Source organism: Henckelia pumila, chromosome 4 (genome assembly GCF_033568475.1).
Source record: "Henckelia pumila isolate YLH828 chromosome 4, ASM3356847v2, whole genome shotgun sequence".
NCBI classification, from domain to species: domain Eukaryota; kingdom Viridiplantae; phylum Streptophyta; class Magnoliopsida; order Lamiales; family Gesneriaceae; genus Henckelia; species Henckelia pumila.
This window is the reverse complement of record NC_133123.1, coordinates 139,282,165-139,308,936: the sequence shown is the minus strand read 5'-3', so window position 1 is coordinate 139,308,936 and position 26,772 is coordinate 139,282,165. Positions and strand designations below refer to the sequence as shown.

The 26,772-nt window shown below is 39.0% G+C and overlaps 1 protein-coding gene and 2 non-coding genes across 3 annotated transcripts; 1 reads left to right on the top strand and 2 right to left on the bottom strand.

Moving 5' to 3' along the window:
• The first annotated feature begins 14,973 nt into the window (after positions 1-14,973).
• On the top strand, positions 14,974-15,711 carry LOC140861877 (uncharacterized). Its single transcript, XM_073264881.1, has one exon. The coding sequence runs from the start codon at positions 14,974-14,976 to the stop codon at positions 15,709-15,711; it is 738 nt and encodes a 245-aa protein (XP_073120982.1).
• Positions 15,331-15,437, bottom strand: LOC140870008 (small nucleolar RNA R71). The gene has a single exon (XR_012146994.1). It is a non-coding gene; the product is annotated as a small nucleolar RNA R71 (small nucleolar RNA).
• A 9,437-nt stretch (positions 15,712-25,148) lies between the features above and the next one.
• On the bottom strand, positions 25,149-25,255 carry LOC140869879 (small nucleolar RNA R71). The gene has a single exon (XR_012146870.1). It is a non-coding gene; the product is annotated as a small nucleolar RNA R71 (small nucleolar RNA).
• Positions 25,256-26,772: the final 1,517 nt, after the last annotated feature.

Sequence of the window (26,772 nt, the reverse complement as noted above, 5' to 3'; positions counted from 1 at the left end):
CTATGCCGTCAGGGCAGATTATTTCTACCTCGAAGGTTATTCGAGAACTGGAGTTGGAGCTTCAGGGACACTCCATTCGAGCAGATGTGGTGGTTTTTCCATTGAGTGGTTTTGATTTGATTTTGGGTATGGACTGGTTGACAGTCAATGGAGCTTCGATTGATTTTCGTCGGATGTCAGTGTCAGTGAAACCGTCAGGAGGCGACCCGTTTACTTTCCATGCATCTCAGAGCAGTGATTTTCCTCAGGTGATATCTCTTATTCAGGCGAGGAAGTTGTTGAGATGGGGTTGCCAGGGGTTTCTAGCGAGTATTGTCACGGCCTCAGAACCATCTAGCAGATCATTATCAAAGATAGAGGTGGTTCGTGACTTTTCGGATGTCTTTCCGAAGGATGTTGCAGGAATTCCACCAGTGAGAGATGTGGAGTTCAGCATCGACTTGGTGCCAGACACCGTGCCTATCTCTAAGGCACCGTACAGACTTGCTCCGACCGAGATGAAAGAGTTGAAGGAGCAAATTCAGGAGTTATTAGAGAAAGGCTTTGTTCGTCCTAGCTTTTCTCCATGGGGGGCTCCAGTGTTATTTGTGAAGAAGAAGGATGGCAGTATGAGACTGTGCATCGATTATCGAGAGCTCAAGAGGGTCACAGTGAAGAATAAGTATCCACTGTCGAGGATAGAGGATTTATTTGATCAGTTGCAGGGAGCTTTAGTGTTTTCCAAGATCGACCTGCGATCTGGTTATCATCAGCTGCGGGTTAGAGATGCAGATGTGTCCAAGACTGCTTTCCGGACACGGTATGGGCATTACGAGTTCCTAGTGATGCCATTTGGGATGACCAATGCTCCAGCGGTTTTCATGGATCTCATGAACCGAGTTTTTCAGCCGTATCTAGATCAGTTCATCATAGTCTTCATTGATGATATCTTGATCTACTCTAGGATAATTGAGGAGCATAGACAGCATCTACAGACAGCCTTGCAGACTTTGAGGGAGCATCGTTTGTATGCCAAGTTCAGCAAGTGCGAGTTTTGGCTCGAGCAGGTGGCATTTCTTGGCCACATTATTTTGAGAGATGGGATTGCAGTTGACCAGTCGAAGTTTGAGGCAGTGCAGAATTGGGGTATTCCGAAAAATGCTTCGGAGATTCGCAGTTTCTTGGATTTGGCAGGATATTATAGGAATTTCATCAAGGGTTTTTCCTCTATTGCAGTACCCTTGACTTCCTTAACCAAGAAGAACGCGAAGTTCATCTGGAGTTCAGACTGTCAGAGGAGCTTTGATCAGTTGAAGGAAGCACTCACTACTGCACCGGTGTTAGCAGTGACAGTACCACACGAGGAGTTAGTGGTGTACACCGATGCGTCTAAGCTGGGTTTAGGCGCAGTACTTATGCAGTGTGGAAAGGTTATCGCGTATGTGTCGAGGCAGCTGAAGGTTCATGAGCAGAATTACCCGACGCATGACTTGGAGTTAGCAGCAGTGGTTTTCGCTTTGAAAATCTGGAGGCACTATCTGTATGGCGAGAAGTGCAAGATTTTCACTGATCACAAAAGCCTCAAGTACTTCTTCACCCAGAAGGAGTTGAACATGAGGCAACGGAGATGGTTGGAGTTGGTGAAGGATTATGACTGTGACATTAGCTACCATCCGGGTAAAGCTAATGTAGTAGCAGATGCTTTGAGTCGGAAGTCGTCAGTGGTATCATGTTTGACCGTACAGTTACCACTACAGAGCGAGATTCAGAGATTTGACTTGGAGTGTTATCCGAGTGGTCATGCACCGAGCTTGTCAGTGTTGACGGTGCAGCCAGTTCTGCGAGATCGGATCAGGGATGGACAGTCTACTGATAAGGAGTTGCAGCGATGGAGACAGAGAGATGAGGCTAGGGGTAACCTCTTGTATACAGTGGTGGATGGCATTGTTCAGTACCGTGGTAGGATGTGGGTACCGAACATCGATCAGTTGAGAGCTGAGATTTTAGCAGAGGCTCACACATCTCCGTACTCCATTCACCCCGGAAGTACGAAGATGTACAGAGATTTGCAGCTATTGTATTGGTGGCCCGGGATGAAGAGAGACATCGGGAGAGTGGTGTCAGAGTGCTTGACTTGTCAGCAAGTCAAGGCAGAGCATCAGCGTCCAGCAGGACTTCTTAGACCTCTTCCTATTTCGGAATGGAAATGGGAGAATATTACGATGGACTTTGTGGTTGGCTTACCGAGGAGTGCCAGAGGTTGCACAGCGATTTGGGTGATTGTGGATAGACTCACCAAGTCAGCTCATTTCTTGCCGGTGAGGACTACTTACTCATTGACACAGTATGCAGAGCTTTACATCAAGGAGATTGTTAGGTTGCATGGCATACCAGTGTCGATTGTGTCAGACAGAGATCCGAGATTCACATCCGCGTTTTGGAAGAGTCTGCACACAGCTATGGGGACTAGACTTTTGTTCAGCACAGCATTCCATCCCCAGACAGATGGTCAGTCTGAGAGAGTGATCCAGGTTCTCGAGGATCTTCTGAGAGCTTGTGTCATCGATTTTCAGGGCTCGTGGGAGACTAGACTGTCATTAGTGGAGTTTACCTATAACAACAGTTTTCAGTCATCTATAGGTATGACTCCTTATGCAGCATTTTATGGGAGGAGATGCAGATCTCCTGTGCATTGGGATGAGGTTGGTGAGAGGATTTTACTTGGTCCTGAGATTGTGCAGCAGACAGCTGACATTGTGACTCAGATTCGAGATCGGATGAGGACTGCTCAGAGTCGTCAGAAGAGTTATGCAGATACCAGACGACGAGATTTGGAGTTCGCTGTAGGTGATCACGTATTCCTGAAGGTGTCACCTATGAAGGGAGTAGTGCGATTTGGTAGGAGAGGCAAGCTTAATCCGAGGTATATAGGGCCATTCGAGATCTTGGAGAGAGTTGGCACGTTGGTCTACCGTTTAGCTCTACCGCCAGGGCTAGCGGCAGTGCACAACGTTTTCCATGTATCCATGCTTCGGAGATATGTCTCTAACCCGTCGCATGTGTTGGATTTTGAGCCCTTGCAGTTGCCACCAGATCTAGTGTATGAGGAGAGGCCAGTGCGGATCTTGGCTAGGGAGGAGCGGAGGCTTAGGACGCGAGTCATACCGATGGTCAGAGTCCAGTGGCTGAATCACTCAGAGGAGGAAGCTACTTGGGAGACCGAGGCAGAGATGAGGACTCGTTTCCCGGAGTTGTTCGGGTAAGTATTTTAAATTTCGAGGACGAAATTCAATTTAAGGGGGGGAGAATTGTAACACCCGGTATTTTTTTAAATACATAAATCCGCATGCATAATTAGGGAATTTAATTATTTAAATTTTAGATTTATGGGTTAAATAATTATGTGAATTATTTGTGCATGATTTAATTGATTTTTAAGCATTTAACCCATAATTAGGGATTTTTATGATTTTTAGTATTTTAATTATTTTAATCGCGTAGACGGGACCGTGGACGGACGAGATGACAACTTTCTAGCCAATTTAATTCATGAGCCTTTTAAGAGCCCAAAAATATTATTTTGAGTTTTATTTCCTCAAAATTTTTATTATTTAATTTTATATAATTTTAGGAGTCCGTTTTTATTCAAAATAAGCCAAAATAATGACTTTTTAGCACTTTTAAAATTCCCTTAATTGTATATTTCGGGATTTTAATGTTAGTATCAGATTTTAATTCTTAATTGGAGTTTTTAAGTTATATATTTTATATATTAAAATCCTTATTAATATATTTAATTTCCTAAAAACCTATTTTTAATTAAAAATCTTACCCTAAGCCTACCCAACCCCACGTTTCAAAGCCTCAGCCGCCACACCCCCTCCTCCTTCGTCTTCTGCAGCAGACTTCGGCCATAGCTCGATTTTCTTTAAGCTTCCAAGGTGTTGATCATCGTCCCGTCGTCCCGAAATCGTCCCACGCGCCTTTATCTCTTCAATTTCGGTGCAAGGCATGTGTTTCTTCCAAGTTTTTGTACCTATCAGATATCATTATGTGTGTGTTGTGTAGGCATCGATTTGTTTAAAGAAATTTCAGAAAACTCGATCGGTTTTTTTGTTGGTTGATGCTTGTGTATGTGATTTTCATTCAACTCACGATTTTCCTGGTCATGGCTCGTTCTAGCTGCTGGTCTTGGTTGGTAAGAGGTCTAAGGTGGGTCTAGGCTCGAGTGGCTCGAGCCAAACGAGCCCAGAAATCGGCCTTGGTTGTTCGGTCTCCATGGGAGGCACAGACTAGGGTTTCGGGAAGGGGCTTCGGCCTCGGCGTCGTGGGCTGCATGGGGCTGAGGGTTGGTGCAGGTTAGGTCCGCCCAGACGTGGGCTACGTCTGGGCGGCGACGCTCCGGCCAGGGGCGGCCGGAGCAAGCCGGCGGCAGCCTGGGAACGGCTGCTGCACTCGGCTGCAGTAGAGACGGGAAGAGGGAAAGGGGGGAGGCGGCAGGTTTAGGGTTTCAGGGTGGTTCTGGGTCGGGTCTTGGGTCCGAGTCGGGTCTGGTAGTAAGTGGGTTAAGTTAGTTGGGTCTGGGTCTGGGTTAAGTTAGTTGGGCTCGGGTATTTTATTTTTAAGTTAATTAATGAATTTAAGAGTTTAATTGGGCTAATTAGATTAATTTAATTAATGGGCTTCACTTAAGTTATTATTTTGGCTTAATTAATTTAATTAAATTAGTCCACTAATTTTTATGGGCTTTAGGGCCCATGAAAATTATCGGGCCAGTCTTTGGGCTTTTGGGCCCATTGGGCCAGATTAAGTTGTTATTGGGCCTAGAATGTTTTAATGGGCTTTAATTATTTAATTGGGCTTAGAATAATTTTTATTGGGCTTAAGTATGTTATTGGGCCAGTCTCAGTGTTAATGGGCCAGATTTAAGTAAATGAGCTTGAGTGTTAGGGCCAGCAGTCCAGTACAATCCATGAGAAATTGCATGTGTCCTGAATATATATTTAATTATTTTTATGCATTGAAGATTATTTTTATATTTATATGTTAGTATGAAATTAAATTAAATATATATGAAGGACACACATTTTATTTAAGTACATGCATTCATGAAATAATTTTATGTATGATTTAATGTTTAAGGTTGAGCAATAAGAAAATATTTTATGTTGGAAGTTGAAGTAGTGTGACAATTTGATATTTGAGGGGGATTCGTCCCCATATGTGAACTATTGAAGGACAGTTTACTGCCAATTTAAGAGGTGATTCGTCACCGCCACGTACGTTGATTTCCACGCTGAACAGTATTTAATGTATGATTTAAGGTTACACTACGGATACAACCATACGATGTTAGAAAATAATTTGCTCAACAATATTTATGTATTATGATATTTAAGTTAATTTAAGTTAAGTTATGTTATGATATTTTTAAGCATGCTCATTCATGTATACGTTATGTATTAGTAGTAAATTGATTTAAATTATTTTAAACCCTTGTTATGTTAGCATGTTGGGCCTCTAGGCTCACTACACTGGTATGGTGCAGGTGAGTACGTCGAGGATGATGTTGTACCCACCGGAGGCGAGGACATATGAGCGGACATGCAGTGACCCCGTGACCGTGATAGATATCTGAGTCATGATGCATGTTTGAATATTCCAGCACGTTAAATATTTTTAATTATTTTCAGTGGTTGAGTTTTTGGATAATTTATTTAAATATTTTCAGTGCATGCAGTTTTTAATAATTTTCTTATGACAACATTTTAATTACGTATTTGACTCAGATATTTATTTTGTTAAAGAATGCATTTTTATTTAAGTTATTTATTTATTTTAAATCTTTTTATTTTGTGCATATATGTATGGGCATTTATGTACATTTTATATTTAGTAAGTATATAAAAAAAAAAAAAATTCGCATATTTATTTATTAATTATAGAGTTAGGATCGTTTCAACAGAACTGCATACAAAACACCAATTGGGATGTCACCATATCGGCTGATTTTTGGGAAGCCGTGCCATCTGCCAGTGTAATTGGAGCACAGAGCCTATTGGGCCATCAAGAATTTAATTTGCAGATGGATGATAGTGGGGAACACCGGAAGCTGCAGTTGCAGGAATTGGAAGAAATACGCAATGATGCATATGCCAGTTCCAGGATTTACAAGGAGAAGACAAAGGCATTCCATGATAAAATGATCTCCAGAAGGGAATTCGAAGTCGGTCAGAAAGTCCTTCTCTATCACTCACGACTTCGATTATTCCCAAGTAAGTTGCGTTCACGTTGGAATGGACCGTTTGTTATTACTAATGTCTTTCCCCATGGTGCAGTTGAAATTCATAGCTTGGACACATAAAAAATATTCAAGGTGAATGGTCACATACTGAAACACTACTATGACGGGGTCCAAGAAAAAGAAGTGGAGGACGTGCATGAACTGGAACTCGAGGACCCACAAATCACTGGGTAAACTAAGCATACAGTTGAGCTATAGACTGATAATTTAGCGCTGACTAGGAGGCAACCCAGTGTTCTTCTACTTATTTGCTTATTTTATTTCTTTTAGAGTTTTCATTGTTCATTTTGCTTTTGTTTTTATTTATTTCTTTTCTTTTAGTTCTTTCGGAAAATTTTGAAACAAATTTTTTTTTGGTCCGCTCGAAAATTTACCGATCGAGCGAGAAATCTTCTGGAATGTTGTTGTTTTTAAGGCCGCTCGAACGGTAACTTTTTACCGATCGAGCGAAAATATCTCTGGAATTTTTAATCTTATTTTCTGCTCGATCGGTAACTTTTTACCGATCGAGCGAGAATTTATCTGGAATAAAAAATTTTATGTACCGCTCGATCGGTAACTTTATACCGATCGAGCGAGACACCCTCCAGGACCGATTTATTACCTACTTTCTTATTTTCCTTCTCACTTCTCTCGTCTTTCCCTCGTAATCCCTAAATCCCCAAATCCCTTCACCATAATTTTCTCATCAATCTCCTACTCAACTTGAAGGAATCACCTCTCCGGCTCAGGTCATCATCTCCGTTCGTGCTGGGATCTCCCTCATCAATTCTCTGCAATTTCCGAGCAACCACGCAGGGCACTGCTTTTCCGCCTTCACAACAGTGCCCTTCTCCGCCGCCTTCTCTATTCCGGCCACCATCGGAGCACCATCTCTGTTCTCACTCAGTTTTATCGGGATATCTCCACCAGCGCCTTGCTTCTCCGATCAGTCACCAACCGTCTGCCCTATCTCAGACATTACCGATCAATCCACCGCCCATGTTCTTATACTTTACTCGTTCTATCTCCGTCGATACTATGGGCCTAAAGAGAATTTGTGTTTCCGGCGAGTCATCATCCCACGGTGCCGCGGCACCTGTTTTTTCCATGGGATTTGCCGAAAAGTTCGTGAACCAAGCCACCCGCAAAAGGTACAAACTAGCGAAAATACATCGTTCGCCAATCGCCGAGCAAGGCATTGAACTAGATTTTTTTGATAGCGGGGTTGCTATTAAGATTACAAACCGTGGTTAGGAATACTTTTGTAAACCACCTCTTGCAGCCGTTGTCCCTATTGTGCGTGAATTTTATGTCAATGCTGTTAAACGGGATGATGGTAAGGCCTTTGTGAGAGGCAAATTGGTTTATTTTACGGCAACTGAGTTGAATTATTTGCTTGAGACTCCGAAAGTCGATGATAGTCTATATCTGAGCATCAAGACGGACCCGGACTTATATGAGGTTATGGATCAACTGGCCTATTCTGGGGCTTCTTGGCATGATCCAGTCACGTTCCAGTTCTTCAAGGAGAAACATTTGAAAATGGAACCGGCCACATGGTACATCTTCTTGACTAAATGCATGATTCATATCTTGCACACTAGCATTGTTACCATTGATCGTGTTTTGCTTCTATACACGCTTGACTTGGACTGGCCGATCAATGTGGGTCGCGTACTACACACTGAGATCAAAAGTTCGGTTTACTCTTCATCGTTGGGTCTGTTCTTTCCAATGATTATATCAGAACTGTGTGTACGTGCCTGTGTCCAAATTAGAGTCGATGAGGAATGGTTGCAACCAATGCGGCCCGTGGATAGTGCCACAATTGATGCCAAGAGAGCGTACCGGGTCATGCATATTCTGCCAAATATTCGGGCTTCATCTAGCAGTGCTCCCCCTTGCCCCACTCAACCTGCTCGTCGCTCCCAATCTGATTCTATCTGCGAGCTCACAGCCTATGCCCATCACTAGAACGAGTTCAATTCTATGGCAGCTCATAATTCTCAAGTTGTGGATGCTCTCCTTTGGAGCATCTCTATGCATCTTGGCCTTGACACGACCTCTGTTCCGGTTGCTTTACCATACCCTCCGCACTTCCAGTTCGAGTTCTCCAACCCTGTCATTCCACCAGAGGTCGAAGAGGATGACGTCGACACTTAGACCAGGGGAGTGTCATTTTTTTTTTCATTTTCATTTTGTTTTGGTTTATTTTCATTTGTTTCTGTGTTTCTGTGTTTTGATAGTGTGTTTTGTTAGTATATTTCTAGAGCATTGAGGGCAATGCTTTAGCTAAATGTGTGTGGGGGGGGGGGGGGGTGCATTCAGTGTATGGTATTTTGTTTTACATTTGTCTTTGTTGCGTATTTGCATATAATTCATGTTCATTTGATATCATTGTGTTGCATGTGTGTTGAGTCAAGAAATGGGAAGCATGGCCAATGATGAAGATTTCTTTGCTTTGTCTGTAACTGATTTCCATGAATGTCGACCTGTCTGACCAAATTTTGAACTGATGCAACCAATTAAACAATTACACTCCCATATACTCTGTGATTTATGCATAAATCTGAATTTTGAAACATACAAATATAGAGATGATTGAGGCATTGCTTGGATTTTTGGGCCTAATTTTTCTTGAATGACATTTTGTCTTTAGTTGCCCTTTGAGCTTTTACGTTATACGTGAGAACATGAGGTGCATACTTCTGAATTTTTTTGTAAGATAATCGTTTATTGCTGATGATTATTCATTTCTGCACTGATTGAAATTTGTATGATTTGACTGTGAATTGAGACATGTCTAGAACTAGTTTGGACAACCCTCGAGGCGAAATACGAGTGAACTGTGACTTAGGAGTGATGTAGGCAATCTTTCTGAATATCATTTGAGCCTTTCAAGCTACCCTCTGAATTACTTATCCCTAGTACCTTGTTTGAGCCTGATTAAAAAACGAATGACATGCGTGCAAGCGTGTGATAAACCCTCATTTGGCATTGTTTCAAGGTCCTACAATTACTACATATGAATAGCCTAAACACTATTTCCTGCTTTTAAGAGAGTAATTTGAATGTTAAAATTTTATATGCTCCTAATTTGTATTTGTGAATATGGATGGTATGATGGAAGAATTGCAAAGAAAAAGGTAGTAGTGAAAGGGAAAGAGAAAATGTAAAAAAAAAAGTGGTGAAAAGAAAAAAAAATGTTGATGGAAAGAAATATGATGAAAAAGAAAGAAAAAATGAAAACTCAATGAGGTGAAGTTTGAATGAAGAGGAGTGGACTTTAGAGATATACATAATTTACTCTCTCTTTTGAATTCTTATCCTTCGTTTGTAGCCACGAGCCAGACCTAACATTACAAGGTGATTAAGACCTATTGACCGTGTCACAATCGCCCAATATACTAGTGGAGAGGGGTTGCGAGAATTTTGCCTATGGACTGTCGATTGACACTCTAATGAATATGAATTTTTGATCAAACACGCGCACACTGTTATTCTTTGCTTTGAACTGATCGTGGGTGTTTTTTATTCCAATCTAACTTTGAACCTGTGATACATTGAAAAGTCCTCATGATCTATGAATGTGAGAATTGAATTTGGAGGAGAGTGTTTTGAAACATGAGTTGTGGAGTTTATAAGTTTGTGCGGCGAAGCCAGTCTGTGATTCAAAATTTTCAAAGTGATAGTAGGTTGGATATGAATTGATTTGAAAATTTTTAAAATTATTTCTGAGGTCATTGCTCCATATTATTTCTTGATTTTTGTTTGCATTTTGTTTTTGCACAACTTGCTCGAGGGCGAGCAAGGTTTAAGTATGTGGGAATTTGATAGTCGTGTTTGTTTTGCATATTTTAATATTATTTCAATATTGTTTTGCATGAATTTATATGTTTTAATTAAGTATTTTGTTCATATTTCATGTACCTGGTCTACATAACGTATTTCTCGGTTTATTGTGTAGGACATAGCATTTTGGATGGAAAACTTGAGAACATAAGTTTGGCCTCTTGATCCGTTGGTTCTTACCGATCGAGCGGGCACCATAGAAAGTTTTGGACAGAAGATTTCCCGCTCGATCCGTCAAATTCTACCGATCGAGCGGAAGCAAGAAAGAAGAAGATTTGTGGATGAAAGTTGTGCTCGCTCGATCGACACATTTTTACCGATCGAGCGAGACGGGATTATCGGAAATTTTTTAGGGAAAAAAAACAAACAAACTTGTCTTTTGAGGACTCTAATTTATATTTAAGACTTTTATTCCGATTTTGACTGATTATCATGAGATTTTTGGACGCATAGAACACCAATTTTTCCTTGGAGGCTAGGTTTTATTCAATTTTTCTTAGATTTCTTCTCTTCTTTTGATTTTTATTGCGAATTTCATGAATATTTGTGGCTAGGCTTTAGAACTTGGTTGAGAAAAACAAGCCCTTGAATTATTTATTTGTGAGATTCTGTTTTTCATTGTTTAATTCCAATTGTGTATCAAGAGTTGTTTGGAATTGATTGCCATGCTTTTATGTGAGATTTTTGGATTGATCACCCTAGGATTTCGCTATACAATCTACTGCTAAATTAGAATTCAAATTCGTAATTGTTTGAACCATCTAATTTGTGAATCAACTGCGTTTAATAATTTTTGCTGTGAATTTGTTAATTCGTAGGAACATCGATTGACTAGATTAAATACAACCGTGTGTGTTTGTGTTGTCTAGATTCATCAGTTTCACTATTTGAATGCTACCTTAGATTTAAATCTAGATCGCTGGTATCTGGGTTGATTTATTGGTAAGGGTTAATCTAGAACGTTGGTGTCTAATTAACTAAGATTAAGGTGGAACAAAAATTAAATTTTCAATGGTGAATAATCAATTTGAATTAATTATTTTTAGATAATCAATGATCGAATGAATAATTTTAAGGGTGTAGTCGACCGATGCCAGACTTGTTAATTTATTAATTTCTCATATTTTTAATTTTGCATGATATTTGATAGAAATTCATTTTTAATTGCTTTTAATTATGAGTAGATAAATTCAAAACTCAAAATCCCCTCTTATTTATTTTTAGTATTTTTAAAGAACACAATTGATAAGTGCATTTTATGCACTTAATTTGGTTATGATTTTAATTGAATTTTGCGTTGTTCGGGCAGATGTATGCGGTTTCATTGTTGTTTCTGTGTATGTAGGAGGATTCATGAGAGTTGGTGAATTTATAGATAAAAGAAGACATTGAAGAAGAAATTTGCAGTTGTGTCAAAGTACTCCAGAACATTGAAGATGCTAGGTACCGCATATGCACAAGACTTCACGCATAAGCGTGAAGAGGCAGAGATTTGAGAGATTCAGGTGCCGCATATGCGGAAAGATTGGAGCATGTGCGTGAAGAGACAGAGATTTGAAGACTTGAAGAAGCACATCTGCGGCCCGAATCACGCATATAAGTGGATGTCCAGCAACTTAAGAAACGAAGGAAGCGCATATGCGGCACAATTCAAGGCATATGCGCCAAAGTCCAGAAACACAAGAAAAGGAACAGCCGCATTTGCGTCTAATTCTCCCGCATCCGCGCAATCCCAGAACATGAAGAAAGAAGCTTCTGCGTGAAATCTCAAGCATATGCACAAGAATAGTAGTGCATCTGCGGACTGTTCGTGATATGGAAACAAAATAGAGTTTTGGAAATTTTGAAATCTAGATTATAGGGCTTGATTGTGGAATTTATGAATACATATAAAAGGAGATTTTAGGCACATGAGAAGAGGAGGACGCCGACATTCAGAAAATTGAAAAGAATCAGTCGGTTTTGAATACTTGGACAGCAACAAGAGCTCGAGAACCCGGTACGAAGACGGAAGACGGTAGCATCCGGCGACGGAAAAGCTTAATTCTACTTCGTTCTAGTTTTCCTTTGAACTCTATTTTTCTAGTTTGATGGATTATTTGAAGAACATGTTTTGTTTGATTTTTGAATTTATTATAAACTAATTTATTATTCTAGAGGTAGACGAATCTTGACTGGAAACCATGATTTGAATATTTTAATTTATATATTTGAATTTTTCGCATAGTTTATTTGTGTTTTCCTGATTTTTATGCTTTCAATTTACTGGTCATAGATTGAATGATATTTTATTTGGAATCTATCACTCGAGAGAGGAGATTTTGAATACGACATAGAAAAATATATCTTTGGTGTTTATATTGTTCGAGAGATATATAACTCCATAAAAGTCGTTAGAAGAATTCTTGTGCCTTTTATCGAATTTAATAGTTGAATTTAAATAAAAATATTTAGTTTACTATTGAATACGAATTTTTTCTTGCCACTCGAGAGAGGTAATAGAAAATAATAGGGATTCTTGGCTAATAAACTAGAAGAATTATAATTGAACAATCATTAGAAATAAATTGTGATGGACAGTCAAGTGAAGTCGAACCTCTAGCATTCATCGCTTATTGAATTTTCATCTCGTGAACTCGTGGTTATTTAATTTTAGTTTTTGAAAATTTTAGTTTTATTAAAATCAAATCATTTTTGTAGCTCTACATAGGATTAGGATTTGATTAGTTGCAAATATTTAATATAATATCATTTATTCATTCTCTGTGGGATTGACTTGGACTTAATTCCTATATTATAACTTGATATCGTGCGCTTGCGAGCGAAAAACACGCAACAAGTTTTTGGCGCCGTTGCCGGGGACTTGAATTTTATTTGATTTATATTAAATTGTGCTAATTAGTCTTAATTTTGATCTAGAACATTTTATTTTATTTTATTGGTTCTAACTTTAAATTTTTCTCTGTCTATGCAGTTTATGCGAAAAAGCCAAAGTTACGACTCATTGCTCTTTGATCCAGAAATTGAGAAACCTACTAAAGCTTTGAGAAAAGTTAGAAGAGAAGAGTTGCAATAAATGACTGAAGAAAGAGAAAGAGTTGTCAATAATGCATCGGTGCCAATCAGAGATCACTTTCGACCGTTGATCAACCATCATTATTCTGGAATAGCTCGGCAGAACATCTGATAGAAGTCGTTTTTCCTTGTTTTATTGTTTGTTTTATTAGTGTTTTTGCTTTCGTTCTTAGTCGTCTTGTTAGTGTTTTTCTAATTATTGTTTGCATTTAGTGTAATGTGTGTGTTTTGTCTACTACTATTTATTTTTGGTTACCTCTGCAGGAAAAATAGAAAAAAGAAATTTTTCTTGCTTCACAAGGGGGTGCGCTCGGTCTGCAGAAAAGAGCAGACCGAGCGCTTGCATAAAAATTAGAGGCAGAGAGTTGAAGATTTTGGAGCGCTCGGTCGGTGAATTTTAGCAGACCGAGCGCTCGCTGATAAAGCAGGGGCAGAAGGTTGGCCAATTTTGGGGCGCTCGGTCGGTGAATTTGAGCAGACCGAGCGCCCACGCGTAATTGCAGAGATTGTTATTTCGGGAGTTTTAAAAGGAAAGGAATCTAGGGGCAATATATATAGCATCTTTTCAGGCGTTTTAAGGGTTGAAAAAACTACAGCAAAGCAGGAGGCGGTGGCTTTGAAGATCGAAGATTCTTCTTCTCGTTGGGAGTTCTTCTTCTTCAATTTTTCTGAAATTCTATGTTGAAAACTTTATTTAGCTTGAATATTATTATGAGTTGTCGTAGCTAAACTTTATTTTGTTGGAATTTTGGGGATCCTAACCCCGTAACATGTTTTTGTGATTGAATCGTTGGACAAATTGATTGAGTTTTTATGTGAGTATTTGATTTTATCATATTTTATTATTCTATGTTGAGGAGTAGCTAACTTTAACATAGATTCGTAATTTGTGAATTGCTGTCGAGAGATAGATTCATCATTAGGACGAGTGATAAAATCCATGGACTTAAAATATACATAGAGATATGATATTTAGTAAATGTTGATAACCATAGACCACCAGGTTGAAAGTTGTAGGAATTCAATAAACGTAAAGCAATAAGTAATGATAAATAATCAAAGAGATTTGATTGTTTCATTAACTTGGATTAGATTGGCATAAACTCGAGAGAGAGTGTCCATGTTTCAGGAATTCTTGTCAAATCTATGAGTGTAAAAGTAATTTCAATTGTTCAGATTCAATTAGGGGAAAGGTGAATCGAGATTCCAACAAAACTTCTTCATATTATATTTTCCTGCGCTAAACATTTTTTTTTGTGGTTTATTTTATTTTCATTCAAGTAATTTTGAATCGAATTCTTTTCTTTTTAATTTTAGAATAATCAAAAATCAAATTTTCGTTACTTTGAAGTATAGAAATTAAATAATTGAATTATTGTGACGTAGTCCCTGAGGACGATACTCGTACTCAGTACACTTTTCTATAACTTGAGTCGTGCACTTGCGATAATTTTGAGCAGAAAAGAGATATAATTATATTAAATTTAAGTGCTAGTATTTGCTCGATCAAGTTTTTGGCGCCGCTACCGGTGACTATTGATTACTTTGATTTTTCTTATTTTGTTTTCTCTACTTCAATTTTAATCACTATTTTCATTTGTGAACTGCAGGATTCTCTTGCAGTGCATGCAACATTCACCCGAAGCAGAACTCGTGCCTTTTGATCCAGAAATTGAAAGAACTTTTCGCATAAGAAGAAGGCAACAACAATGACAGAACAAGAGCGACTACGTGGATTTGGAGAAGAGGAGAATAATGCACCGCCTGTCTACAGATCCATGATGGATAGCGCTTTGCCATCCATCGAAAATGCCAGACCAAGCATCATCAGGCCAACCATAGCAGCAAATCAGTTTGAAATAAAGCCTGCTATCATTCAAATGGTGCAAAACACAGTCCAGTTTGGTGGGATGACAATCGATGATCCCTATGCTCACCTGACAAATTTTCTAGAAATCTGTGACACTTTTAAGATGCAGGGAGTTTCTGATGACGCTATTCGTTTGCGTTTATTCCCTTTTTCTTTAAGAGATAAAGCTAAAGCATGGCTAACAAATCTACCTGCAGGGTCCATCACTACTTGGGATGATCTAGCAAAGGCCTTCCTGACTAAATACTTTACACCGTCCAAATCAATGAAACTCAGAGCTGACATTACAACATTTTCTCAAGGTGAACAGGAAACACTTTATGAAGCATGGGAGCGTTACAAAGATCTACTGAGGAGATGCCCACATCACCAACTACCAGACGGTCTTGTGGTACAAACTTTTTATTATGGTCTTCCTCACTCAAATCGTACCATGTTAGATGCAGCTGCAGGTGGAAATCTGTTACGAAAATCACCAGAGGACGAATATGAGTTAATTGAGGAGATGACATCCAGTAGCTATCATCCTCAATCAAAAAGTAATGCAGTCAAAAGACCCGTAAGAATGCATCAATTTGATGCATTCACTTCAGTAGCCGCTCAGCTAGAGGTCATGAATAAGAGGATAGAAGAGCTAACTCTAGGGTAGTCTGCGATGCGTATTCCAGAGGTGTGGTGTGAGAAATGTGGTGTTGAATACTTCACGAAAGATTGCCAAATAGGCAATCCGTCATTTCAGCCAGATAGAGGAATGGTAAATCATGTAGGAAATCAGAATCGCCCCAGTAATGATCCATTCTCAAACACTTATAATCCAGGGTGGAGACAACATCCGAATTTTTCGTGGGGAGGACAGAATAATAGGTCATATGAGAATCAAAACCACGGAAGACAGCCTCAAGAAGAGAAGTCAAGCATGGAACAGATGATGCAGAAGTTCATATCATCCACTGAGACCCGAATGCAAAATCAGGATGCATCGATCAAGAGCTTGGAAAATCATATTGGGCAGTTAGCCAAAGCAATGTCCAGTAGAGATCTAGGTACTTTACCAAGTGACACAGAAAAGAATCCAATGGAGCAGGTCAAGGCTGTTGAATTAAGAAGTGGGAAGAAAATCGAAGGTGAGAGGCAAAGCGAAAAAGAGTCAGAACCGTCTACACCAGGGACAACTGCAGGTAAGTCCTCTAGTTCTACACAACCACCCACATCACAGTCAAATATTGTTATTCCACCACCTTTTCCTGCAGCTCTCAAGAAGGCCAAACTAGATTCTTAGTTTGCGAAATTCCTAGAAGTATTCAAGAAATTGAATATAAATATCCCCTTCGCTGATGCATTGATGCAAATGCCCAGTTACGCTAAATTCCTGAAGGAGATTCTCTCCAACAAGAGAAAATTGGAGGAGCATGCAATGATCAGCCTCACAGAAAATTGTTATGCACTAGTTCAAAACAAGATTCCACCAAATCAAAAAGATCCAGGGAGTTTTTCTATTCCTTGTATTATTAATAATGTGCAATTTCATAAAGCTTTGTGTGATTTGGGAGCTAGTATAAACTTAATGCCATATTCTGTTTTCAGGAAACTGAACTTAGGAGAGCCGAAATCCACCCGGATGTCGTTGCAACTGGCGAACAGGTCTATAAAATATCCAAGAGGGATAATAGAAGATGTACTGGTGAAATTCGACAAATTCATCTTCCTGGTGGATTTTGTGGTGCTTGATATGGAAGAGGACTTGGACATGCCACTTATATTGGGAAGACCTTTCCTGGCAACAGGAAAAATATTAATCGATGTCCAAAAGGGAGAGCTACATCTGAGAGTGGGAGAGGAGAAAATTTCCTTTGATGTTTTTAATGCACTGAAATTTTCACAAAATGATGAAGAGTGTTTTAAGATTGATGTTGTGGACTCACTTCTATATGATTATGTGCAGGATACATTTCAGGAACCATTAGAAGCCGCACTCATATCTCCTCATCGTGATGACATAGTCAATAGGGATATAGAAAAGATGACGGATTACTTGAATGATAACCATTCATGGAGGAAAAGTGGAAAGCTCAGACTCGAAGATCTTGGTGACCGAAATGATTTAGTCCTCCAGAAACCAAGTCTTGAAGAACCACCAACTATGGATTTGAAACCATTACCTACCCATCTCAAATACGTCTTTTTAGGTGAGAATGAAAATTTGCCTGTCATAATTTCTTCTTCTTTGACAGGTGAGATGGAGGCCAGACTGCTAGACGTTCTCAAAAGTCATAAGAGTGTGTTTGCCTGGAAGATTGCTGATATCAAAGGCATCAATCCATTTATATGCATGCACAAGATATTAATGGAAGAGAACATCAACCCCTTGGTCCAACCACAGAGGAGATTGAATCCCAATATTCAAGAAGTAGTGAAGGCTGAAACGATAAAACTTCTGGATGCATGTATCATTTATCCCATTTCTGATAGTGCATGGGTAAGTCCAATTCAATGTGTTCCAAAAAAAAGGGGGATAACTGTCATTGAGAATGAGCAGAATGAGTTGATACCTACTAGGACAGTAACAGGTTGGCGTGTGTGTATAGACTATAGAAAATTGAATGACGCAACCCGTAAAGACCATTTTCCCCTCCCCTTCATTGACCAAATGATAGAAAGGCTTGCTGGGTATGAATTTTATTTCTTTTTATATGGGTATTCAGGATACAATCAAATTGCGATTGCACCTGAAGATCAGGAGAAAACAAATTTCATTTTCCCATATGGTACGTTTGCCTATCGACGCATGCCTTTTGGTCTTTGCAATGCTCCTGCGACTTTTCAGAGATGCATGACTGCTATATTTCATGATATGGTCGAAAATTTTCTAGAAATATTCATGGATGATTTTTCCATTTTTGGTCAGTCTTTTGATGCATGTCTGAATAATCTAAACACTGTTTTGATGAGATGTGAGGAAACAAACTTGGTGCTCAACTGGGAGAAATGTCACTTCATGGTGACCACGGGTATTGTATTAGGACACCGCATATCGGAGCAGGGAATCGAGGTGGACAAAGCCAAGGTGCAAGTCATTCAGAATCTACCTCCACCGACGACGATCAAGGGAGTCAGAAGTTTTCTAGGCCACGCCGGTTTTTATCGGCGGTTCATTAAAGATTTATCAAAAATTGCAAAACCTCTGTCTTCATTATTAATGAAAGATACACCATTTAATTTTGATTCCACTTGTTTGGAGGCATTTGAATTTTTAAGAGAACGATTGGTAACTGCACCAGTGCTGACATCACCAGATTGAGATCTTCCATTTGAGGTAATGTGTGATGCCAGTGACTCGGCTATCGGAGCTGTACTTGGTCAGAGGATAGACAAGGTATTCCGTACTATTTACTATGCTAGCAAAACCCTGAATGAGGCTCAATTGAATTATGCTACCAGTGAAAAAGAATTGCTGGCTGTAGTTTTTGCACTGGACAAATTTCATTCATACCTTGTACTCTCAAAAATCACTATTTACACTGATCATTCTGCAATTAAACACCTTTTGGCTAAGAAAGATGCAAAACCTAGGTTGATTAGGTGGATTCTACTCTTACAAGAATTTGACTTAGAGATAAAATATAAAAAAGAAGTAGAAAATGTTGTTGCTGATCACCTATCTAGACTAGAATGCATTCCTGATTGTGCACAAAATGACACTAAGGAAATAGATGATTGGTTTCCTGATGAGAAGTTGTTTTCCATAGAACACTCACCGTGGTATGCTAATTTTGCAAATTACTTGGTCACGAGCACACTCCCACATAATTTGTCTTTTCATCAAAAGAAAAAGTTTCTATCAGATGTCAATCATTATTTCTGGGAAGAACCTTTCTTGTTTAAAATCTGTGCTGACTCTATGATTCGAAGATGTGTGGCAGAAGGAGAAATGAAAAGCATCCTCAATCATTGTCATGACCGCGAGGTAGGTGGCCATGCTGGGCCCATAAAGACGACAGCTAAGGTACTTGAATGTGAGTTTTATTTCCCCAATCTGTTTAAAGATGCACGTGCTTATGTCATTGAGTGTGATAGATGTCAGCGAACAGGTAACATCTCAAACCGTCACGAAATGCCTTTGACTAACATTATTGAGTGTGAAATTTTTGATGTGTGGGGAATCGACTTTATGGGACCATTTCCAAACTCATTTACAAAAAAAATACATTTTGGTCATCGTCGATTATGTTTCCAAATGGGTAGAGGCTGAAGCTTTTGCAACTAATGATGCACAGGTAGTACTAAATTTTTGAAGAAAAATATTTTTAACCGGTTTGGTACACCCAGTGCAATTATTAGTAATGGTGGCACCCACTTTTGTAATAAGCTTTTTGAAAAACTTTTGAAGAAATATGGTGTCAAGCACAAAGTTTCTACAGCTTATCATCCCCAAACGAGTGGCCAGGTAGAAGTGTCCAATCAAGAAATTAAGCAAATTTTAGAAAAAAGTGTGAGTACTAATAGAAATGATTGGGCATTTCGACTTGATGATGCATTATGGGCCTATAGGACTGCTTTCAAAACACCTATAGGCACCTCCCCTTATAGACTGTTGTTTGGAAAGACATGTCATTTGCCAGTTGAGTTAGAGCATAGAGCATATTGGGCTATCAAATCATTAAATTTTGAATTTTCTATTGCAGGTGAGAAGAGATTGCTGGAGCTAAACCAGTTAGAGGAATTTCGGGATCAAGCATATGATATGGCGGTGTCGTACAAAGAAAGGACCAAGAAACTATATGATCGGCGCATTCGTCATAGAGAATTTAAGGAAGGAGAAACAGTTCTTCTATTTAACTCCAGGTTGAGGCTTTTTCCTGGAAAGTTGAAGTCGATGTGGTTCGGCCCATACAAAATCACTAAGGTGTATCCATCGGGGGCCATTGAAATAAAAGATACCAGAAATGAGTCTTTCACGGTCAATGCTCAGAGGCTGAAACACTATGTAGGTGGTGATTTCGACTCCACGCCAGTCATCACCACACTGACCGACCAAGACTAGTTTGGGAAGAAGAACAGTCGAGCTCTATACTCTAAATTGAGAACTACTTGCTTACCTTGCTTTTATTTTTCATTTTCTTTGATTTGAAATTTTTTTCATTTTTCGTTCTTTTAAGTCTTTTCACTTTCTGTTTTTGTTTTCTTTTATTTTGAAAAAAAAAAGGGTGCGCTTGGTCTGTGAATTTCAGCAGACCGAGTGCCCAAAACTCCCCTACCTTACTATTTTTTAAGGGGTGCACTCGGTCTGCTAATTTTAGCATAACGAGCACCCAAAACTCCCCTAACTCACTGTTTTCTTAAAACTGGGGTGCACTCGGTCTGCTGAAATTAGCAGACCGAGCGCCCAAAAATCCCCAACTCTCTGTTTTATAAAATCGGGTATGCGCTTGGTCTGCTGAAATTAGCAGACCGAGCGCCTCGCGCAGAATCATAATTTTAAATCGTCCGATCCCCATTCCCTATTTAATTATTTCTTTCCTTCTCTCGTTCAAAACCCTAGCCCCCCCCCCCCCTCTCCTTCTGATTTCTCACTTTCTCTCCTCCATATCGCAGGTATCTACCGCCTCCTTCCCAATTTTTGCTAAGGATGGGTCCGAAGAAAGCCAAGATTGCAACATCTCGTGCTATTCCTTCTTCTTCTAGCATCATAGAGGGAAAGTTCATATCCATGGAGGCCAAATCACGCTATGAAGCCGCAAGGCTTAATCGGAATCCGATTCCAGAGCGCGACATCAATTTATCCGAGGCTCTCACTCTCGCCCTCGACATCCCGGAACGAGGATGGGCTGATTTTTGCCGCACACCACAGGCGGATGTTGTTCCATTAGTAAAAGAATTCTATGCAAACACCCCGGAACGCACAGATAGCAAAGCCTTTGTACGGGGTAAGATGGTCTCTTTCGACCCTCAAGTTATTAACGATTTATTGAAAACCCCAAAAGTCGACGATAGCCTATTCCAAGAATTTAAAGCTAATCCGAATTATAATCTCGTGTCTGCTGCACTGTGTTATGATGGGAATGTGTGGAAGGATTCGGCTAGGTTTGTATCTTTTAAAGAAAAGTTTTTGACCATGGAATCAGCTTTGTGGTATGCGTTCCTCACACACCGGATGATGTCGGTGACCCATACACATGTCGTGGTGATGAGCCGATCTTTGTTGTTGTATGCCTTGCACAAAAAATGGCCAATCAATGTTGGAAAAATCATCAACCGAGAGTTATACTCTTCCATCCGCTCACCGACCATTGGCATCTTTTTCCCGTCTATCGTCACCTCCCTCTGTATGCAAGATGGAGTTAAAATCCGAGATGATGAAGAATGGCAGCATCCCATGCAAGATGTGGACAATTCACTTGTCCGGACAAAGGGAAATTTTAGATTGCAAGAGTATACATCGCACGGGCAGGAAAGTTCCGGAGCCGGTACCTCTTCGAGCCGTGTACCAAAACCAATGCCAAGTCGTCGCCCTTCCACTAAGATGAAAAATGAGTTGTATGCTTGGGATCAATACCAGAATGAGTACTAGAAAGTTGATAGTGCCCACTCGGAATCACAGACTGCTATGCTCCGAGCATTAATCTCTAATGCCGGTTTGGATCCTGCTGCCTACCCCACTCCGCCACCATATCCCCCTCCGTTCCATTTCCACTACACTGCTCTCCGAGCAAATTATCCTGATGAGTCAGATGATGAAGCCGACGGCGACAACGAGAACAAATAATCAGGGGAGTTTTTGTTTTCGTTTTTATTGTTTTGTTTTTGTTTTGCGTATTTTCGTTTTGGTTGTTTTGTTTCGTTTGTCTAGCATTGGGGACATTGCTAGATGTTAGTTTGGGGAGGGTGTCTTTTATGTTTGTCATGCATTTTTGTTTTTTTGTATTTTGTTTGCATTTTGTCATTGTATTGTGTTTTGTGTTGTGTTAGGCATGCATTCGTGGCTGAAACCATAAAAGCCAGTGATGAAGAATTTTTTTTTTTTTTGTGTGTTTGATAGCTGAAATCCATGAGAATCTTCTGACAAAATTTTTGTTTAACTGGTAGAACCAAGTAGATAAATAGATCTTTATATACTCTGTGAGGTATGCTCGAATCTGAATTTGGAACGTACAAACTTGGATAGGATTGAGGCATTGTTTGAATTTTTGGGCCCACTTTCTCTTGAAGTAACATCATCCTTAAAAGCCCTGTTGAGCCTTCACAATGTTTATGAGTACATGAGGTACAAAAATCTGAAATCTGTTGACAATCATCGTTTACTGCTGATGATTGCTTATTTCTGCACTGGTCAAAAATTTGTATGACTTGATTGTGAATTGAGACTTGTCTAGAACTAATTCGAACACTCTTTGAGGCATAATACGGGCAATAACTGTGATTAGGAATGATTTAGGAAATCTTTTTGTGATTTGTTTGAGCCTTTCAAGATACCTATCATACATGCTATCTCTAGTACCTCCTTTGAGCTTGATTGAAATCGAATGGCATACGTGAAAACGTGTGAATAAACCCCCATTCGCCATTTTTTCTAGTCCTACACTCACTACCAAAGAATAGCCTAAACAATATTTCCTACCCTAAATAGAGTAAGTTGAATGTGACAATTGTATATGCTCCGATTTTGTAATTGCAAAGTGAAATGGTGTGTTTGGAAAAGTTGAAAAAAAAAAAAAGAAAAAAATAGAAAAATAAGTTGCGTAGAAAATAAAAATATGCAAAAGTAGTGAAGTCATTGGATTGATGAAGTGAATTAGAAGGAGAAAAAAAAGAAGGAATTGAAAATGTAACTTATTCCCTTATTTGAATCGATATACTTCGTTTGTAGCCATAAATCAGGCCTAACATTAGAAGCTTATTAAGACCTACTGACCGAGTCACAGTTGCTCAATATACTAGTGGAGAAGAGTTGCGAAAATTTAGCCTATGGATAGCTGATAGACACTTTTAATTAGTATGGATTTTTGATAAAAACACGCACACACTGTAATTCTTTGATTTAAACCAATGTGAAGTGTGTGTCATTGAATGTCACTCATCTTTGAGCTTATAGCGCCTAAAAAGTCCTCATGATCCTTGAATGTGTGAATTAAATTCGGAGGAAGGTATGTTGTTACGTGAGTTGCGGGATTTAGGAGTTTACAAGGTTTTCCAGTTGTATTTTTTTTTCAAAATGTTAGTAGATTGATATGATTGGATTTGTAATCTTTTGGAAGAAATTCTGAGGCTTGGAAAGTTTGAGTCATCCACCTTTGTCATTGTGTAGTGTTTTTGTTTTGCATTCTAGTTTGTCACCGATTTTGCTTGAGGGCAAGCAAAAGGTTAGTTTGGTGAGGTTGATAGGAGTCGTTTTTCCTTGTTTTATTGTTTGTTTTATTAGTGTTTTTGCTTTCGTTCTTAGTCGTCTTGTTAGTGTTTTTCTAATTATTGTTTGCATTTAGTGTAATGTGTGTGTTTTGTCTACTCCTATTGATTTGTGGTTAACTCTGCAGGAAAAATAGAAAAAAGAAATTTTTCTGGCTTCAAAAGGGGTGCGCTCGGTCTGCAGAAAAAAGCAGACCGAGCGCTGGCATAAAAAGCAGAGGCAGAGAGTTGAAGATTTTGGAGCGCTCGGTCGGTGAATTTTAGCAGACCGAGCGCTCGCTGATAAAGCAGGGCAGAAGGTTGGCCAATTTTGGGGCGCTCGGTCGGTGAATTTGAGTAGACCGAGCGCCCACGCGTAATTGCAAAGATTGTTATTTCGGGAGTTTTAAAAGGAAAGGACTCTAGGGGCAATATATATATCATCTTTTCAGACGTTTTAAGTCTTGAAAAATCTACAGCAAAGCAGGAGGCGGCGGCTTTGAAGATCGAAGATTCTTCTTCTCGTTGGGAGTTCTTCTTCTCGTTGGGAATTCTTCTTCAATTTTTCTGAAATTCTATGTTGAAAACTTTATTTAGCTTGAATATTATTATGAGTTGTCATAGCTAAACTATATTTTGTTGGAATTTAGGGGATCCTAACCCCGTAACATGTTTTTGTGATTGAATCGTTGGACAAATTGATTGAGTTTTTATGCGAGTATTTGATTTTATCATATTTTATTATTCTATGTTGAGGAGTAGCTAACTTTAACATAGATTCGTAAGTTGTGAATTGCTGTCGAGAGATAGATTCATGATTATGACGAGTGATAAAATCCATGGACTTAAAATATACATAGAGATATGATATTTAGTACATGTTGATAACCATAGACCACCAGGTTGAAAGTTGTAGGAATTCAATGAACGTAAAACAATAAGTAATGATAAATAATCAAAGAGATTTGATTGTTTCATTAACTTAGATTAGATTGGCATAAACTCGAGAGAGAGTGTCGATATTTCAGGAATTTTTGTCAAATCTATGAGTGTAAAAGTAATTTTAATTGTCCAGATTCAATTAGGAGGAAGGTGAACCGAGATTCCAACAAAACTTCTTCATATTATATTTTCCTGCGCTAAACATTTTTTTTTGTGGTTTATTTTATTTTCATTCAAGTAATTTTGAATCGAATTTTTTTATTTTTAATTTTAGAATAATCAAAAATCAAATTTTCGTTACTTTGAAGTATAGAAATTAAATAATTGAATTATTGTGACGTAGTCCCTGAGGACGATACTCGTACTCAGTACACTTTTCTATAACTTGAGTCGTGCACTTGCGATAATTTTGAGCAAAAAAGAGATATAATTATATTAAATTTAAGTGCTAGTATTTGCTCGATCAACATCACGACAAATAATTTTGAGTTGAAGCCAGCTTTGATTAATATGGTGCAGCAAAATCAGTTTAGGGATGCAGCTACTAAAGATCCAAATTTGCATCTGCGCACTTTTCTGGAGATTGCTGAGACAGTGAAGATTCATGGTGTTACTGAGAACACCATCAGACTACGATTGTTCCCGTTCTCTCTTAGGGACAATGCTGGTAGTTGGTTGCAGTAACTACCTCTTGGGAGCATCACTACATGGGAGGACATGGCATCTAAATTTTTGGTTAAGTACTTTCCTCATGCCAAGTTTGCCCAACTGAAAATTAAGATCACAACTTTCAAACAGCAAGATTATGAGTTGTTGTGTGAAGCTTGGGAGCGGTACAAGGAATTACTTAGAAAGTGTCCGAACCATAATTTTCCAGATTGGGAACAGATTGAGTTATTCTACAATGGTTTGAATGGGCCAATGAGGATTTATGTGGATGATACTGCACGAGGTTCGATATTTTCTAAATTTCCTGAACAGGCTTATGAGATGCTTGAGTATATGAAAATTAACAGTTAGCAGTGGCCGAGTGAGAGATCTGCGATAAGGAAGCCTGCTGGAATTCATGAGGTTGATGCATTCATTGCTTTAAATGCTCAGATAACTACTATTTCTACACAGTTGGCTGCACTGAACAAAGGGAATCAAAGTTCTACTGAGACAGCATCACTGGCAATTTTCGTAAATTCTGCTGATGGATTTGAGAGTGTGGAGCAAGCTCAATACAACAAGAATTACAACTACTATCGAGGTAATCATGTACCCAATCGGTATCATCCTAGTTTGCGTAATCATGAGAAATTTTCCTATGCAAACAATAAGAATGTGTTGAATCCTCCACCGGGGTTCAATACTCAGAATGGTGAGGGTAAGACATCTTTGGAAGATTTGCTGCATAATTTTATTTCAGAGTCATCCACAAGATTTAAGAGGAATGAGAATAAGCTTGATAGTATGGAGACACACTTGACCAATGTGAGCGCTTCTATAAAAAATCTTGAAACACAAATTGGTTAATTGGAGAATGCATTGAATAATCAGTATAGAGGTGTGTTTCCCAGCAATATCGAGGTTAATCCAAGGGAGCAGTACAAGGCTGTCACTCTCAAAAGTGGTAAAGAACTTGGGGTTGATGACCCAAAGGTAGTAGATGATGAAGAGGTTGAAGAGATTGTGGTGGAATCTGAAAAATCTAAAAGCAAAAATTCTAGCAAGTCTGCAGTGATGCCTGAGAAACCGCCTGTGCCAAAAGATGTTCTGCCATATCCTCAGCGTTTCAAGAAAAAAACGTTGAATGAGAAATTTTCTAAGTTTCTTGACATATTCAAGAAAATCCATATAAATATTTCATTCGCTGATGCTTTGGAGCAAATGCCGCAATATGCAAAATTCATGAAGGATGTGATGGCAAGAAAGAGGAAACTTGAAGAATTTGAGACTGTGAAGTTGACCGAGGAGTGCAGCGCTATCCTGCAAAAGAAACTGCCATAGAAATTGAAAGATCCAGGGAGTTTTACTATTCCTTGTATTATTGGTGGTGCAACTGTTAATAGGACATTATGTGATTTAGGTGCAAGTATTAATTTAATGTCTTTGTCTATTTTCAGGTCTTTGGAGCTTGGCGAGGTGAAACCAACCATAATTACTCTGCAGTTGGCTGATCATTCTCTTACTTATCCTAGAGGAGTTGTGGAGGATGTACTGGTAAAATTAGATAAGTTTATTTTTCCTGCTAACTTTGTAGTGCTTGACATAGAAGAAGATCAAGATGTCCCTCTAATTTTGGGGAGGCCATTCTTGGCAACTGGTAGAACGTTAATTGATGTGCAGGAGGGTGAATTAACTCTACGAGTTGGTGGTGAAGCTGTCATTTTCAATATATATAAAA

What these genes read in the sequence shown, in the direction of transcription:
- LOC140861877 (XM_073264881.1), top strand. Translation starts at nt 14,974, where the DNA reads ATGGATAGCGCTTTGCCATCCATCGAAAATGCCAGACCAAGCATCATC.